Raw genomic sequence first — 16,815 nt, 5'->3', positions numbered from 1 at the left:
TTCACCGACATGGGATTGCCCCATTTCATCAGCCGCCTCCTTCAACCCCAATATTGACCCCGACTTCGCCAGATCAACCCCCCTCAATTCTCTAAGAAGGGACAACGGCAGAAACACAACTAAACGCCAAGAACCTAAAGGGGTAGTTTATAAAGTTGACTGTAACTGGACAATCCTATATAGGGAAAACATCCCGCCCTATAACCGTTTGTATTCATCTAGCACCCCAACATTTCCAAAAAGAATACACGAAAAAAAGATTCAATAATTGTATCCTTTTCCTGTTCACAAATCCTAAAGTGGACACTCATATATTAATTCGACTATGAATTAATTAGTCATAGAATATTAGATAAACGTACGCCACATCAAATTAGCGGTATTAACTTATACTTTGAAACTGAGAGTTATCTCCCTTCCGTTAGTGCCGATCGTTGCCAAGCTACCGAAATCAGCAAAACGACGCCATTTTATGTTGCCGCATCTGCTGTCTCTTTGTTCTCAATCTACAACTTGCCTTGGATTTTGAGCATCGCTTGAGTTTTTTAAACATGCAGTCAAGTAGCTGTGTTCAAGGTACCAATGTGTCATAGTTTCATGATGATTACGTTTCACCGTGTGGTTGTATAATCGGCTAGCGTCAGGTTGATGCCAAGGTCTCATCACTAAGGTCTATAACAAGGCCTATAGAAATCTCGACGTACTTCAACGTTTCTCAAGATATACTAAACCCGTTTCCTCGCATTTTATATTTCTTCTGTGTACTTCAATTTCTTCAATGGCCAATGCTTAGATAAATAGTGATTTTGTCCTGCCCCAGGTGAAAAGCACATAAACAAATAGAACGAAATAAATAAATACAACTGACCAGAACGTGTGTAGATATATATAGACCTACCGGTATATGGTATATACTTACAAGCTTACGTTTTTAATGACTTTACAGTGTAAACAAGAGTGTACATGTTTTATTTATTTTCACTTCTCCCCCACACAGAGAGGATGTTTCACCCAGCTTTCACCCCTGCTGCCACTCCTGTCCCACGTCGAGTAGGTGTGCTAGGGTTGTAGAATATAACCAACTTTTACAACAGATCCTTGTCTAAATCTCAGTGTGTCAAAGTGTTGATGTTCCATAACCTACTGTATGTTCCAACTAAAGATACACCGCACCCTACCTATCACTAGTGTCAGTATCACGTTTGTCTCATCATTTTTCTCTTTCCACTTCTCTCCCCACCAGCGTCCTTGTGTGTACCACCCTGAACCCCTGTCCACCCTCCCCACCTCCTACACCTCTGTCCCCGACCCAGCCCCAGTCTCTGTTTCTGTCAACATCACCGGCCACGTCATTATGGTTGACACCGACTTTGTGGAAATCGATCTCGGCCGTGAGGAAGACACACAACCCCTCCCACCCCAGTCCTTCCTGAGAGCCTTGCTGTCCCGCTTCATCAGTCTGGTCAAGAGAATCTTCACCTCCAACAAAAACGACGCTTAAAGTGACATTTTTGTAACAATCTGAGAAGTCACCTTTCCTTTTTTAGTATGGACACTTTGGCAAATTAGTTATCATTCCCATTTGGTTGTTTTTTCATCAGCATGATTAGTAAATTTTGTTGTTGTTTAAATTGTTGTTGGTTGCTTTATTCTATTATTAGTGTAGGAGCCTCCTTATGTATAGAACAAACTCAAACATAACCTAAAGCTTCGAGTCACATTACACAATTCTGCATTCTGATTCTACATTTGTAGATCTCCTTAGGTCTGTGACAACATGGCGAATATCGTATGCAATAGTTAAATATCGCAGTCCAATAATAGGTTTCACAAATTACTCATGTTAGAAATCGTACCGTGTGATCAGGGTGTGACAAGCGAACACTAACTGCTGTGCCACCCTTCAGCCAATCTGTTTTCAGATTTGCCAGTTTAAATGTTCAAATTTCATAGAACACTCAATAATAACCCCACAATACACACACACACACACACACACACACACACACATATGGAATAATAAAATATATAATGCGAGCTCAGTAATTTATTTGAGGACAATTATTTCCCCGAAAAAACTTCGAACACGTGTTTAAAATAGGGATGGTAAGAACATGAATAGGGATGTATCAGGAAAGTTTTTGAAGAGAAGTCCTAACTCAGTAGACTATGGGCCATAAGACCTGGACATGATTTTCAGCACCTGTCTCCCTGGTCTTGAAACAAAAATGGATTTAATGTGCTCTTGATGCTGATTTTGTGGAACATCACAGGCCATGTAATTATGGTTGCTCGGTAACAGCATGCTATGAAGTTCCCAAATGATTTCTTACCAAAACATTGAATTGAATTAGGTGAAACATGTCAATATTATACTGGTATACTATATATCTGCAGAACTAATTACAGTTTACAGGATAATAATGATAATAATTTGTGTACTGTACCATTCAAATACAATTCGGAAATATATAATTATGCTAATTATTTCATAGCTTTCATAACTCATAAATAAATGTATACAATCTTTGTAATGGTCATGACAATAATATGGTTGACACTAACTTGAGTGACTTATTTGAGATTTTGGCAGTGAGGAAGAAACACAAATCCTCCCAGCCGTCCTTCCTGAGAGCCATGATGTCCCGTGTCATCCGAGTGGTCAAAAGAGTCTCCACCTCCAGCAACAATGTTAAAAGCTTTCCTTGGAACAAGTTCCAGGATATTTTGTTGGATTCATTAACTTTTCGTCTTGTTAATTATTTCCATATGGTTTCAGTTGTATAAATAAATGTTTTTGTTGTTCAAACTGTTGTTAGCTGTTATATTTGATCAATGTTAGTACCTCCTATAATTATCAAAAGAGTGAATAAGATCCTAAATCCACGCTACAGAACTCTGGTTCTTGTCTGGCAGTAAGTCCAGGTTAGATCTAATAACCAAATAGGCTTACACATGAGGTATAGCGTAGCGCATTTTTAAATATTTTATGCACGTTTTTTTTAAGAAATAACATAAAAAATGAATTTTGCCACTATGGACAGGGACGATTTTGAAATGACTTAAGTGCTTGATAGGGCTGGGACGAGTCAAAATTTTACTGCCCGGGTACCCAACCCCCTATTACCCAACCCTACCCGGGTACCCACTGTAAGTCTGAGGAGATGTCTCAAAATGTCCAAATGGGAACATTTTTAGCATAGCCCTGGCAAAACGTATTAAGATACATGTATTGAACAATCTGGTCATTCATACACTAAAGTTTTAACTCTACTCAACCATATGAAAAATCAGAAGGAATGGGATCATATTCAGAAAGAAATGCGAACATCAGTGACTTGTAGTGTAACCATAGATAATTTTTTCATGAAACAATATATCACGTGACTAACCACGGGTCCGGGTATTCCTGTGGGTACCCGGATCCTACTCAGTACCCACCTGACCCAGGTACCCGTCCCAGCCCTACTTGACAAACCAAGCCTGACTGTAACTATTGAATCACACTTCTTTAATAATAGAATGCGACCAGACCATAATGACACTTCTAATGGAATATCTACATTAAAGAAGGTTTGTCACCATTCTAAATGAACCCTGTAGGAAACTAGGAATTCCACAGATTAGAAAAGGTCCTTGGTATCCATTGCTGGCCACAAGAGATTCTTGCTCATGCTTTCAGTCACTGGTTTGTGTGATCATGACTTGTATCATATACAAGCCGGCGTGATACAGCTTACTTCCGTGTGGTCACAGATATCAATGTATATTTTCAGTTTACGAGAGTAAATAAAATGAGAAGTAACACTGTTCAACCTCAATAGTTTCTGCTTTGAAAAACTTGAAGCTTCTGTCATAGCTATCACAAGTGACAATTGTCCTATCTAACATTTTATTGAAAAAAGTCCGACTATTCTTTGACCAAACATAGTTTTTGTAGATTTTTTTTGGTTTGTTTGTTGTTTAACGCCATTTAAATTGTTTAAATTCCAGCTATATGACGTACGGTATTATATGACGTATAATAATAATCGAATCTGGACAAGACATTCCAGTGATTGACATCATGAGCATCGATCAACGCAATTGGCATATTTTTCCTGTTTCTGCCTTCTTGGATTCATAGTAGATGTATTATAAATTCACAAGGTTTTGAGGGAATTGTTCGATAAGCATAACTTAAAAGTTGGGTAGGCCCAGTCGCCTAAGGAGTCGCGATTTGCTGTGCAGAGTTGCGTCCCTTTGGCTCGCCAGAAACCTATGATTGTGGGTTCGAATCCCGGTTCGCCCCGATTATGTTTCTAGGTTTGTCAGCACCATACCCTTGCTCGTGGGTTTCACCGAAGTGGTAAACGCCTGAGACCTGCATCACTTTGGGCTTTCCTCCCACGTTAAGCTGACATGCCGAGATTTAATTTAATACTGTTAAAAGCTGCGTTAAACCCAACTCACACTCACTCACTCACTTAGAAGTTGACGGATGACAATGTACACACAATTTATGGATAACAACTTCTTTATTTTACTGTAACATCGACGTTTTGGTATAGATCCGTTGTCAAGCAAGGCTGAATAATGAACATGGTACAAAATCTTTACAGAAGGTGTAGGATTAACAGTAACAAACAATTGCACACATGAGTAGGTTAATTAATAACAGAAGGATAAAATTAACAAAAATGATGGACAGAGACGCTGAGAACACATGACGAGGAAGCCATTTAAACAGGATAAGTATCGCAGGAACTCGTTATTGGTCAGTAAATAAAAATATATACCCCCTATATGTTGTTGGTTGTTGGAGAGGATATGGGAGGTCCATGTTGTGATTAGGGCAGTTGCTGATATGGTCCGAAGGGCTGATTTACTGTCGGATTTGATGTTTGAAGTTTTGTGCTCTTTGATTCTGGTGTTGATGGGGCGGGATGTTTCACCGACATGGGATTGCCCCATTTCATCAGCCGCCTCCTTCAACCCCAATATTGACCCCGACTTCGCCAGATCAACCCCCCTCAATTCTCTAAGAAGGGACAACGGCAGAAACACAACTAAACGCCAAGAACCTAAAGGGGTAGTTTATAAAGTTGACTGTAACTGGACAATCCTATATAGGGAAAACATCCCGCCCTATAACCGTTTGTATTCATCTAGCACCCCAACATTTCCAAAAAGAATACACGAAAAAAAGATTCAATAATTGTATCCTTTTCCTGTTCACAAATCCTAAAGTGGACACTCATATATTAATTCGACTATGAATTAATTAGTCATAGAATATTAGATAAACGTACGCCACATCAAATTAGCGGTATTAACTTATACTTTGAAACTGAGAGTTATCTCCCTTCCGTTAGTGCCGATCGTTGCCAAGCTACCGAAATCAGCAAAACGACGCCATTTTATGTTGCCGCATCTGCTGTCTCTTTGTTCTCAATCTACAACTTGCCTTGGATTTTGAGCATCGCTTGAGTTTTTTAAACATGCAGTCAAGTAGCTGTGTTCAAGGTACCAATGTGTCATAGTTTCATGATGATTACGTTTCACCGTGTGGTTGTATAATCGGCTAGCGTCAGGTTGATGCCAAGGTCTCATCACTAAGGTCTATAACAAGGCCTATAGAAATCTCGACGTACTTCAACGTTTCTCAAGATATACTAAACCCGTTTCCTCGCATTTTATATTTCTTCTGTGTACTTCAATTTCTTCAATGGCCAATGCTTAGATAAATAGTGATTTTGTCCTGCCCCAGGTGAAAAGCACATAAACAAATAGAACGAAATAAATAAATACAACTGACCAGAACGTGTGTAGATATATATAGACCTACCGGTATATGGTATATACTTACAAGCTTACGTTTTTAATGACTTTACAGTGTAAACAAGAGTGTACATGTTTTATTTATTTTCACTTCTCCCCCACACAGAGAGGATGTTTCACCCGGCTTTCACCCCTGCTGCCACTCCTGTCCCACGTCGAGTAGGTGTGCTAGGGTTGTAGAATATAACCAACTTTTACAACAGATCCTTGTCTAAATCTCAGTGTGTCAAAGTGTTGATGTTCCATAACCTACTGTATGTTCCAACTAAAGATACACCGCACCCTACCTATCACTAGTGTCAGTATCACGTTTGTCTCATCATTTTTCTCTTTCCACTTCTCTCCCCACCAGCGTCCTTGTGTGTACCACCCTGAACCCCTGTCCACCCTCCCCACCTCCTACACCTCTGTCCCCGACCCAGCCCCAGTCTCTGTTTCTGTCAACATCACCGGCCACGTCATTATGGTTGACACCGACTTTGTGGAAATCGATCTCGGCCGTGAGGAAGACACACAACCCCTCCCACCCCAGTCCTTCCTGAGAGCCTTGCTGTCCCGCTTCATCAGTCTGGTCAAGAGAATCTTCACCTCCAACAAAAACGACGCTTAAAGTGACATTTTTGTAACAATCTGAGAAGTCACCTTTCCTTTTTTAGTATGGACACTTTGGCAAATTAGTTATCATTCCCATTTGGTTGTTTTTTCATCAGCATGATGAGTAAATTTTGTTGTTGTTTAAATTGTTGTTGGTTGCTTTATTCTATTATTAGTGTAGGAGCCTCCTTATGTATAGAACAAACTCAAACATAACCTAAAGCTTCGAGTCACATTACACAATTCTGCATTCTGATTCTACATTTGTAGATCTCCTTAGGTCTGTGACAACATGGCGAATATCGTATGCAATAGTTAAATATCGCAGTCCAATAATAGGTTTCACAAATTACTCATGTTAGAAATCGTACCGTGTGATCAGGGTGTGACAAGCGAACACTAACTGCTGTGCCACCCTTCAGCCAATCTGTTTTCAGATTTGCCAGTTTAAATGTTCAAATTTCATAGAACACTCAATAATAACCCCACAATACACACACACACACACACACACACACACACACACATATGGAATAATAAAATATATAATGCGAGCTCAGTAATTTATTTGAGGACAATTATTTCCCCGAAAAAACTTCGAACACGTGTTTAAAATAGGGATGGTAAGAACATGAATAGGGATGTATCAGGAAAGTTTTTGAAGAGAAGTCCTAACTCAGTAGACTATGGGCCATAAGACCTGGACATGATTTTCAGCACCTGTCTCCCTGGTCTTGAAACAAAAATGGATTTAATGTGCTCTTGATGCTGATTTTGTGGAACATCACAGGCCATGTAATTATGGTTGCTCGGTAACAGCATGCTATGAAGTTCCCAAATGATTTCTTACCAAAACATTGAATTGAATTAGGTGAAACATGTCAATATTATACTGGTATACTATATATCTGCAGAACTAATTACAGTTTACAGGATAATAATGATAATAATTTGTGTACTGTACCATTCAAATACAATTCGGAAATATATAATTATGCTAATTATTTCATAGCTTTCATAACTCATAAATAAATGTATACAATCTTTGTAATGGTCATGACAATAATATGGTTGACACTAACTTGACTGACTTATTTTAGATTTTGGCAGTGAGGAAGAAACACAAATCCTCCCAGCCGTCCTTCCTGAGAGCCATGATGTCCCGTGTCATCCGAGTGGTCAAAAGAGTCTCCACCTCCAGCAACAATGTTAAAAGCTTTCCTTGGAACAAGTTCCAGGATATTTTGTTGGATTCATTAACTTTTCGTCTTGTTAATTATTTCCATATGGTTTCAGTTGTATAAATAAATGTTTTTGTTGTTCAAACTGTTGTTAGCTGTTATATTTGATCAATGTTAGTACCTCCTATAATTATCAAAAGAGTGAATAAGATCCTAAATCCACGCTACAGAACTCTGGTTCTTGTCTGGCAGTAAGTCCAGGTTAGATCTAATAACCAAATAGGCTTACACATGAGGTATAGCGTAGCGCATTTTTAAATATTTTATGCACGTTTTTTTTAAGAAATAACATAAAAAATGAATTTTGCCACTATGGACAGGGACGATTTTGAAATGACTTAAGTGCTTGATAGGGCTGGGACGAGTCAAAATTTTACTGCCCGGGTACCCAACCCCCTATTACCCAACCCTACCCGGGTACCCACTGTAAGTCTGAGGAGATGTCTCAAAATGTCCAAATGGGAACATTTTTAGCATAGCCCTGGCAAAACGTATTAAGATACATGTATTGAACAATCTGGTCATTCATACACTAAAGTTTTAACTCTACTCAACCATATGAAAAATCAGAAGGAATGGGATCATATTCAGAAAGAAATGCGAACATCAGTGACTTGTAGTGTAACCATAGATAATTTTTTCATGAAACAATATATCACGTGACTAACCACGGGTCCGGGTATTCCTGTGGGTACCCGGATCCTACTCAGTACCCACCTGACCCAGGTACCCGTCCCAGCCCTACTTGACAAACCAAGCCTGACTGTAACTATTGAATCACACTTCTTTAATAATAGAATGCGACCAGACCATAATGACACTTCTAATGGAATATCTACATTAAAGAAGGTTTGTCACCATTCTAAATGAACCCTGTAGGAAACTAGGAATTCCACAGAGTAGAAAAGGTCCTTGGTATCCATTGCTGGCCACAAGAGATTCTTGCTCATGCTTTCAGTCACTGGTTTGTGTGATCATGACTTGTATCATATACAAGCCGGCGTGATACAGCTTACTTCCGTGTGGTCACAGATATCAATGTATATTTTCAGTTTACGAGAGTAAATAAAATGAGAAGTAACACTGTTCAACCTCAATAGTTTCTGCTTTGAAAAACTTGAAGCTTCTGTCATAGCTATCACAAGTGACAATTGTCCTATCTAACATTTTATTGAAAAAAGTCCGACTATTCTTTGACCAAACATAGTTTTTGTAGATTTTTTTTGGTTTGTTTGTTGTTTAACGCCATTTAAATTGTTTAAATTCCAGCTATATGACGTACGGTATTATATGACGTATAATAATAATCGAATCTGGACAAGACATTCCAGTGATTGACATCATGAGCATCGATCAACGCAATTGGCATATTTTTCCTGTTTCTGCCTTCTTGGATTCATAGTAGATGTATTATAAATTCACAAGGTTTTGAGGGAATTGTTCGATAAGCATAACTTAAAAGTTGGGTAGGCCCAGTCGCCTAAGGAGTCGCGATTTGCTGTGCAGAGTTGCGTCCCTTTGGCTCGCCAGAAACCTATGATTGTGGGTTCGAATCCCGGTTCGCCCCGATTATGTTTCTAGGTTTGTCAGCACCATACCCTTGCTCGTGGGTTTCACCGAAGTGGTAAACGCCTGAGACCTGCATCACTTTGGGCTTTCCTCCCACGTTAAGCTGACATGCCGCGATATAACTTGAATACTGTTAAAAGCTGCGTTAAACCCAACTCACACTCACTCACTCACTTAGAAGTTGACGGATGACAATGTACACACAATTTATGGATAACAACTTCTTTATTTTACTGTAACATCGACGTTTTGGTATAGATCCGTTGTCAAGCAAGGCGGAATAATGAACATGGTACAAAATCTTTACAGAAGGTGTAGGATTAACAGTAACAAACAATTGCACACATGAGTAGGTTAATTAATAACAGAAGGATAAAATTAACAAAAATGATGGACAGAGACGCTGAGAACACATGACGAGGAAGCCATTTAAACAGGATAAGTATCGCAGGAACTCGTTATTGGTCAGTAAATAAAAATATATACCCCCTATATGTTGTTGGTTGTTGGAGAGGATATGGGAGGTCCATGTTGTGATTAGGGCAGTTGCTGATATGGTCCGAAGGGCTGATTTACTGTCGGATTTGATGTTTGAAGTTTTGTGCTCTTTGATTCTGGTGTTGATGGGGCGGGATGTTTCACCGACATGGGATTGCCCCATTTCATCAGCCGCCTCCTTCAACCCCAATATTGACCCCGACTTCGCCAGATCAACCCCCCTCAATTCTCTAAGAAGGGACAACGGCAGAAACACAACTAAACGCCAAGAACCTAAAGGGGTAGTTTATAAAGTTGACTGTAACTGGACAATCCTATATAGGGAAAACATCCCGCCCTATAACCGTTTGTATTCATCTAGCACCCCAACATTTCCAAAAAGAATACACGAAAAAAAGATTCAATAATTGTATCCTTTTCCTGTTCACAAATCCTAAAGTGGACACTCATATATTAATTCGACTATGAATTAATTAGTCATAGAATATTAGATAAACGTACGCCACATCAAATTAGCGGTATTAACTTATACTTTGAAACTGAGAGTTATCTCCCTTCCGTTAGTGCCGATCGTTGCCAAGCTACCGAAATCAGCAAAACGACGCCATTTTATGTTGCCGCATCTGCTGTCTCTTTGTTCTCAATCTACAACTTGCCTTGGATTTTGAGCATCGCTTGAGTTTTTTAAACATGCAGTCAAGTAGCTGTGTTCAAGGTACCAATGTGTCATAGTTTCATGATGATTACGTTTCACCGTGTGGTTGTATAATCGGCTAGCGTCAGGTTGATGCCAAGGTCTCATCACTAAGGTCTATAACAAGGCCTATAGAAATCTCGACGTACTTCAACGTTTCTCAAGATATACTAAACCCGTTTCCTCGCATTTTATATTTCTTCTGTGTACTTCAATTTCTTCAATGGCCAATGCTTAGATAAATAGTGATTTTGTCCTGCCCCAGGTGAAAAGCACATAAACAAATAGAACGAAATAAATAAATACAACTGACCAGAACGTGTGTAGATATATATAGACCTACCGGTATATGGTATATACTTACAAGCTTACGTTTTTAATGACTTTACAGTGTAAACAAGAGTGTACATGTTTTATTTATTTTCACTTCTCCCCCACACAGAGAGGATGTTTCACCCGGCTTTCACCCCTGCTGCCACTCCTGTCCCACGTCGAGTAGGTGTGCTAGGGTTGTAGAATATAACCAACTTTTACAACAGATCCTTGTCTAAATCTCAGTGTGTCAAAGTGTTGATGTTCCATAACCTACTGTATGTTCCAACTAAAGATACACCACACCCTACCTATCACTAGTGTCAGTATCACGTTTGTCTCATCATTTTTCTCTTTCCACTTCTCTCCCCACCAGCGTCCTTGTGTGTACCACCCTGAACCCCTGTCCACCCTCCCCACCTCCTACACCTCTGTCCCCGACCCAGCCCCAGTCTCTGTTTCTGTCAACATCACCGGCCACGTCATTATGGTTGACACCGACTTTGTGGAAATCGATCTCGGCCGTGAGGAAGACACACAACCCCTCCCACCCCAGTCCTTCCTGAGAGCCTTGCTGTCCCGCTTCATCAGTCTGGTCAAGAGAATCTTCACCTCCAACAAAAACGACGCTTAAAGTGACATTTTTGTAACAATCTGAGAAGTCACCTTTCCTTTTTTTGTATGGACACTTTGGCAAATTAGTTATCATTCCCATTTGGTTGTTTTTTCATCAGCATGATTAGTAAATTTTGTTGTTGTTTAAATTGTTGTTGGTTGCTTTATTCTATTATTAGTGTAGGAGCCTCCTTATGTATAGAACAAACTCAAACATAACCTAAAGCTTCGAGTCACATTACACAATTCTGCATTCTGATTCTACATTTGTAGATCTCCTTAGGTCTGTGACAACATGGCGAATATCGTATGCAATAGTTAAATATCGCAGTCCAATAATAGGTTTCACAAATTACTCATGTTAGAAATCGTACCGTGTGATCAGGGTGTGACAAGCGAACACTAACTGCTGTGCCACCCTTCAGCCAATCTGTTTTCAGATTTGCCAGTTTAAATGTTCAAATTTCATAGAACACTCAATAATAACCCCACAATACACACACACACACACACACACACACACACACACACATATGGAATAATAAAATATATAATGCGAGCTCAGTAATTTATTTGAGGACAATTATTTCCCCGAAAAAACTTCGAACACGTGTTTAAAATAGGGATGGTAAGAACATGAATAGGGATGTATCAGGAAAGTTTTTGAAGAGAAGTCCTAACTCAGTAGACTATGGGCCATAAGACCCGGACATGATTTTCAGCACCTGTCTCCCTGGTCTTGAAACAAAAATGGATTTAATGTGCTCTTGATGCTGATTTTGTGGAACATCACAGGCCATGTAATTATGGTTGCTCGGTAACAGCATGCTATGAAGTTCCCAAATGATTTCTTACCAAAACATTGAATTGAATTAGGTGAAACATGTCAATATTATACTGGTATACTATATATCTGCAGAACTAATTACAGTTTACAGGATAATAATGATAATAATTTGTGTACTGTACCATTCAAATACAATTCGGAAATATATAATTATGCTAATTATTTCATAGCTTTCATAACTCATAAATAAATGTATACAATCTTTGTAATGGTCATGACAATAATATGGTTGACACTAACTTGAGTGACTTATTTGAGATTTTGGCAGTGAGGAAGAAACACAAATCCTCCCAGCCATCCTTCCTGAGAGCCATGATGTCCCGTGTCATCCGAGTGGTCAAAAGAGTCTCCACCTCCAGCAACAATGTTAAAAGCTTTCCTTGGAACAAGTTCCAGGATATTTTGTTGGATTCATTAACTTTTCGTCTTGTTAATTATTTCCATATGGTTTCAGTTGTATAAATAAATGTTTTTGTTGTTCAAACTGTTGTTAGCTGTTATATTTGATCAATGTTAGTACCTCCTATAATTATCAAAAGAGTGAATAAGATCCTAAATCCACGCTACAGAACTCTGGTTCTTGTCTGGCAGTAAGTCCAGGTTAGATCTAATAACCAAATAGGCTTACACATGAGGTATAGCGTAGCGCATTTTTAAATATTTTATGCACGTTTTTTTTAAGAAATAACATAAAAAATGAATTTTGCCACTATGGACAGGGACGATTTTGAAATGACTTAAGTGCTTGATAGGGCTGGGACGAGTCAAAATTTTACTGCCCGGGTACCCAACCCCCTATTACCCAACCCTACCAGGGTACCCACTGTAAGTCTGAGGAGATGTCTCAAAATGTCCAAATGGGAACATTTTTAGCATAGCCCTGGCAAAACGTATTAAGATACATGTATTGAACAATCTGGTCATTCATACACTAAAGTTTTAACTCTACTCAACCATATGAAAAATCAGAAGGAATGGGATCATATTCAGAAAGAAATGCGAACATCAGTGACTTGTAGTGTAACCATAGATAATTTTTTCATGAAACAATATATCACGTGACTAACCACGGGTCCGGGTATTCCTGTGGGTACCCGGATCCTACTCAGTACCCACCTGACCCAGGTACCCGTCCCAGCCCTACTTGACAAACCAAGCCTGACTGTAACTATTGAATCACACTTCTTTAATAATAGAATGCGATCAGACCATAATGACACTTCTAATGGAATATCTACATTAAAGAAGGTTTGTCACCATTCTAAATGAACCCTGTAGGAAACTAGGAATTCCACAGAGTAGAAAAGGTCCTTGGTATCCATTGCTGGCCACAAGAGATTCTTGCTCATGCTTTCAGTCACTGGTTTGTGTGATCATGACTTGTATCATATACAAGCCGGCGTGATACAGCTTACTTCCGTGTGGTCACAGATATCAATGTATATTTTCAGTTTACGAGAGTAAATAAAATGAGAAGTAACACTGTTCAACCTCAATAGTTTCTGCTTTGAAAAACTTGAAGCTTCTGTCATAGCTATCACAAGTGACAATTGTCCTATCTAACATTTTATTGAAAAAAGTCCGACTATTCTTTGACCAAACATAGTTTTTGTAGATTTTTTTTGGTTTGTTTGTTGTTTAACGCCATTTAAATTGTTTAAATTCCAGCTATATGACGTACGGTATTATATGACGTATAATAATAATCGAATCTGGACAAGACATTCCAGTGATTGACATCATGAGCATCGATCAACGCAATTGGCATATTTTTCCTGTTTCTGCCTTCTTGGATTCATAGTAGATGTATTATAAATTCACAAGGTTTTGAGGGAATTGTTCGATAAGCATAACTTAAAAGTTGGGTAGGCCCAGTCGCCTAAGGAGTCGCGATTTGCTGTGCAGAGTTGCGTCCCTTTGGCTCGCCAGAAACCTATGATTGTGGGTTCGAATCCCGGTTCGCCCCGATTATGTTTCTAGGTTTGTCAGCACCATACCCTTGCTCGTGGGTTTCACCGAAGTGGTAAACGCCTGAGACCTGCATCACTTTGGGCTTTCCTCCCACGTTAAGCTGACATGCCGCGATATAACTTGAATACTGTTAAAAGCTGCGTTAAACCCAACTCACACTCACTCACTCACTTAGATGTTGACGGATGACAATGTACACACAATTTATGGATAACAACTTCTTTATTTTACTGTAACATCGACGTTTTGGTATAGATCCGTTGTCAAGCAAGGCTGAATAATGAACATGGTACAAAATCTTTACAGAAGGTGTAGGATTAACAGTAACAAACAATTGCACACATGAGTAGGTTAATTAATAACAGGAGGATAAAATTAACAAAAATGATGGACAGAGACGCTGAGAACACATGACGAGGAAGCCATTTAAACAGGATAAGTATCGCAGGAACTCGTTATTGGTCAGTAAATAAAAATATATACCCCCTATATGTTGTTGGTTGTTGGAGAGGATATGGGAGGTCCATGTTGTGATTAGGGCAGTTGCTGATATGGTCCGAAGGGCTGATTTACTGTCGGATTTGATGTTTGAAGTTTTGTGCTCTTTGATTCTGGTGTTGATGGGGCGGGATGTTTCACCGACATGGGATTGCCCCATTTCATCAGCCGCCTCCTTCAACCCCAATATTGACCCCGACTTCGCCAGATCAACCCCCCTCAATTCTCTAAGAAGGGACAACGGCAGAAACACAACTAAACGCCAAGAACCTAAAGGGGTAGTTTATAAAGTTGACTGTAACTGGACAATCCTATATAGGGAAAACATCCCGCCCTATAACCGTTTGTATTCATCTAGCACCCCAACATTTCCAAAAAGAATACACGAAAAAAAGATTCAATAATTGTATCCTTTTCCTGTTCACAAATCCTAAAGTGGACACTCATATATTAATTCGACTATGAATTAATTAGTCATAGAATATTAGATAAACGTACGCCACATCAAATTAGCGGTATTAACTTATACTTTGAAACTGAGAGTTATCTCCCTTCCGTTAGTGCCGATCGTTGCCAAGCTACCGAAATCAGCAAAACGACGCCATTTTATGTTGCCGCATCTGCTGTCTCTTTGATCTCAATCTATAACTTGCCTTGGATTTTGAGCATCGCTTGAGTTTTTTAAACATGCAGTCAAGTAGCTGTGTTCAAGGTACCAATGTGTCATAGTTTCATGATGATTACGTTTCACCGTGTGGTTGTATAATCGGCTAGCGTCAGGTAGATGCCAAGGTCTCATCACTAAGGTCTATAACAAGGCCTATAGAAATCTCGACGTACTTCAACGTTTCTCAAGATATACTAAACCCGTTTCCTCGCATTTTATATTTCTTCTGTGTACTTCAATTTCTTCAATGGCCAATGCTTAGATAAATAGTGATTTTGTCCTGCCCCAGGTGAAAAGCACATAAACAAATAGAACGAAATAAATAAATACAACTGACCAGAACGTGTGTAGATATATATAGACCTACCGGTATATGGTATATACTTACAAGCTTACGTTTTTAATGACTTTACAGTGTAAACAAGAGTGTACATGTTTTATTTATTTTCACTTCTCCCCACACACAGAGAGGATGTTTCACCCGGCTTTCACCCCTGCTGCCACTCCTGTCCCACGTCGAGTAGGTGTGCTAGGGTTGTAGAATATAACCAACTTTTACAACAGATCCTTGTCTAAATCTCAGTGTGTCAAAGTGTTGATGTTCCATAACCTACTGTATGTTCCAACTAAAGATACACCACACCCTACCTATCACTAGTGTCAGTATCACGTTTGTCTCATCATTTTTCTCTTTCCACTTCTCTCCCCACCAGCGTCCTTGTGTGTACCACCCTGAACCCCTGTCCACCCTCCCCACCTCCTACACCTCTGTCCCCGACCCAGCCCCAGTCTCTGTTTCTGTCAACATCACCGGCCACGTCATTATGGTTGACACCGACTTTGTGGAGATCGATCTCGGCCGTGAGGAAGACACACAACCCCTCCCACCCCAGTCCTTCCTGAGAGCCTTGCTGTCCCGCTTCATCAGTCTGGTCAAGAGAATCTTCACCTCCAACAAAAACGACGCTTAAAGTGACATTTTTGTAACAATCTGAGAAGTCACCTTTCCTTTTTTTGTATGGACACTTTGGCAAATTAGTTATCATTCCCATTTGGTTGTTTTTTCATCAGCATGATGAGTAAATTTTGTTGTTGTTTAAATTGTTGTTGGTTGCTTTATTCTATTATTAATATGGGAGCCTCCTTATGTATAGAACAAACTCAAACATAACCTAAAGCTTCGAGTCACATTACAGAATTCTGCATTCTGATTCTACATTTGTAGATCTCCTTAGGTCTGTGACAACATGGCGAATATCGTATGCAATAGTTAAATATCGCAGTCCAATAATAGGTTTCACAAATTACTCATGTTAGAAATCGTACCGTGTGATCAGGGTGTGACAAGCGAACACTAACTGCTGTGCCACCCTTCAGCCAATCTGTTTTCAGATTTGCCAGTTTAAATGTTCAAATTTCATAGAACACTCAATAATAACCCCACAATACACACACACACACACACACACACACACACACATATGGAATA

The 16,815-nt window shown here is 39.4% G+C and overlaps 4 protein-coding genes across 4 annotated transcripts; all 4 read left to right on the top strand.

Annotated features, from left to right (window-relative positions):
- The first annotated feature begins 551 nt into the window (after window positions 1-551).
- LOC139455609 (uncharacterized) lies at window positions 552-1,501 on the top strand. The gene is made up of 3 exons (XM_071237163.1): window positions 552-576; window positions 998-1,050; window positions 1,244-1,501. Exons 1-3 carry the CDS (start codon window positions 552-554, stop codon window positions 1,499-1,501), a joined length of 336 nt encoding a protein of 111 aa, XP_071093264.1.
- Window positions 1,502-5,480: 3,979 nt separating this feature from the next.
- Window positions 5,481-6,430, top strand: LOC139455608 (uncharacterized). The gene is made up of 3 exons (XM_071237162.1): window positions 5,481-5,505; window positions 5,927-5,979; window positions 6,173-6,430. The coding sequence occupies exons 1-3, from the start codon at window positions 5,481-5,483 to the stop codon at window positions 6,428-6,430; spliced, it is 336 nt and encodes a 111-aa protein (XP_071093263.1).
- A 3,982-nt stretch (window positions 6,431-10,412) lies between these two features.
- On the top strand, window positions 10,413-11,362 carry LOC139455607 (uncharacterized). The gene is made up of 3 exons (XM_071237159.1): window positions 10,413-10,437; window positions 10,859-10,911; window positions 11,105-11,362. Exons 1-3 carry the CDS (start codon window positions 10,413-10,415, stop codon window positions 11,360-11,362), a joined length of 336 nt encoding a protein of 111 aa, XP_071093260.1.
- Window positions 11,363-15,346: 3,984 nt separating this feature from the next.
- On the top strand, window positions 15,347-16,297 carry LOC139455606 (uncharacterized). The gene is made up of 3 exons (XM_071237158.1): window positions 15,347-15,371; window positions 15,794-15,846; window positions 16,040-16,297. The coding sequence occupies exons 1-3, from the start codon at window positions 15,347-15,349 to the stop codon at window positions 16,295-16,297; spliced, it is 336 nt and encodes a 111-aa protein (XP_071093259.1).
- The last annotated feature ends 518 nt before the right edge of the window (window positions 16,298-16,815 follow it).

The sequence above is a fragment of the Haliotis cracherodii genome, unplaced genomic scaffold (genome assembly GCF_022045235.1).
Source record: "Haliotis cracherodii isolate W230 unplaced genomic scaffold, xgHalCrac1.p SCAF_11, whole genome shotgun sequence".
In the NCBI taxonomy this organism is placed as follows: Eukaryota; Metazoa; Mollusca; class Gastropoda; order Lepetellida; family Haliotidae; genus Haliotis; species Haliotis cracherodii.
The sequence above is the reverse complement of the archived record's forward strand: the minus strand, read 5'-3'. Positions and strand labels throughout refer to the sequence as shown.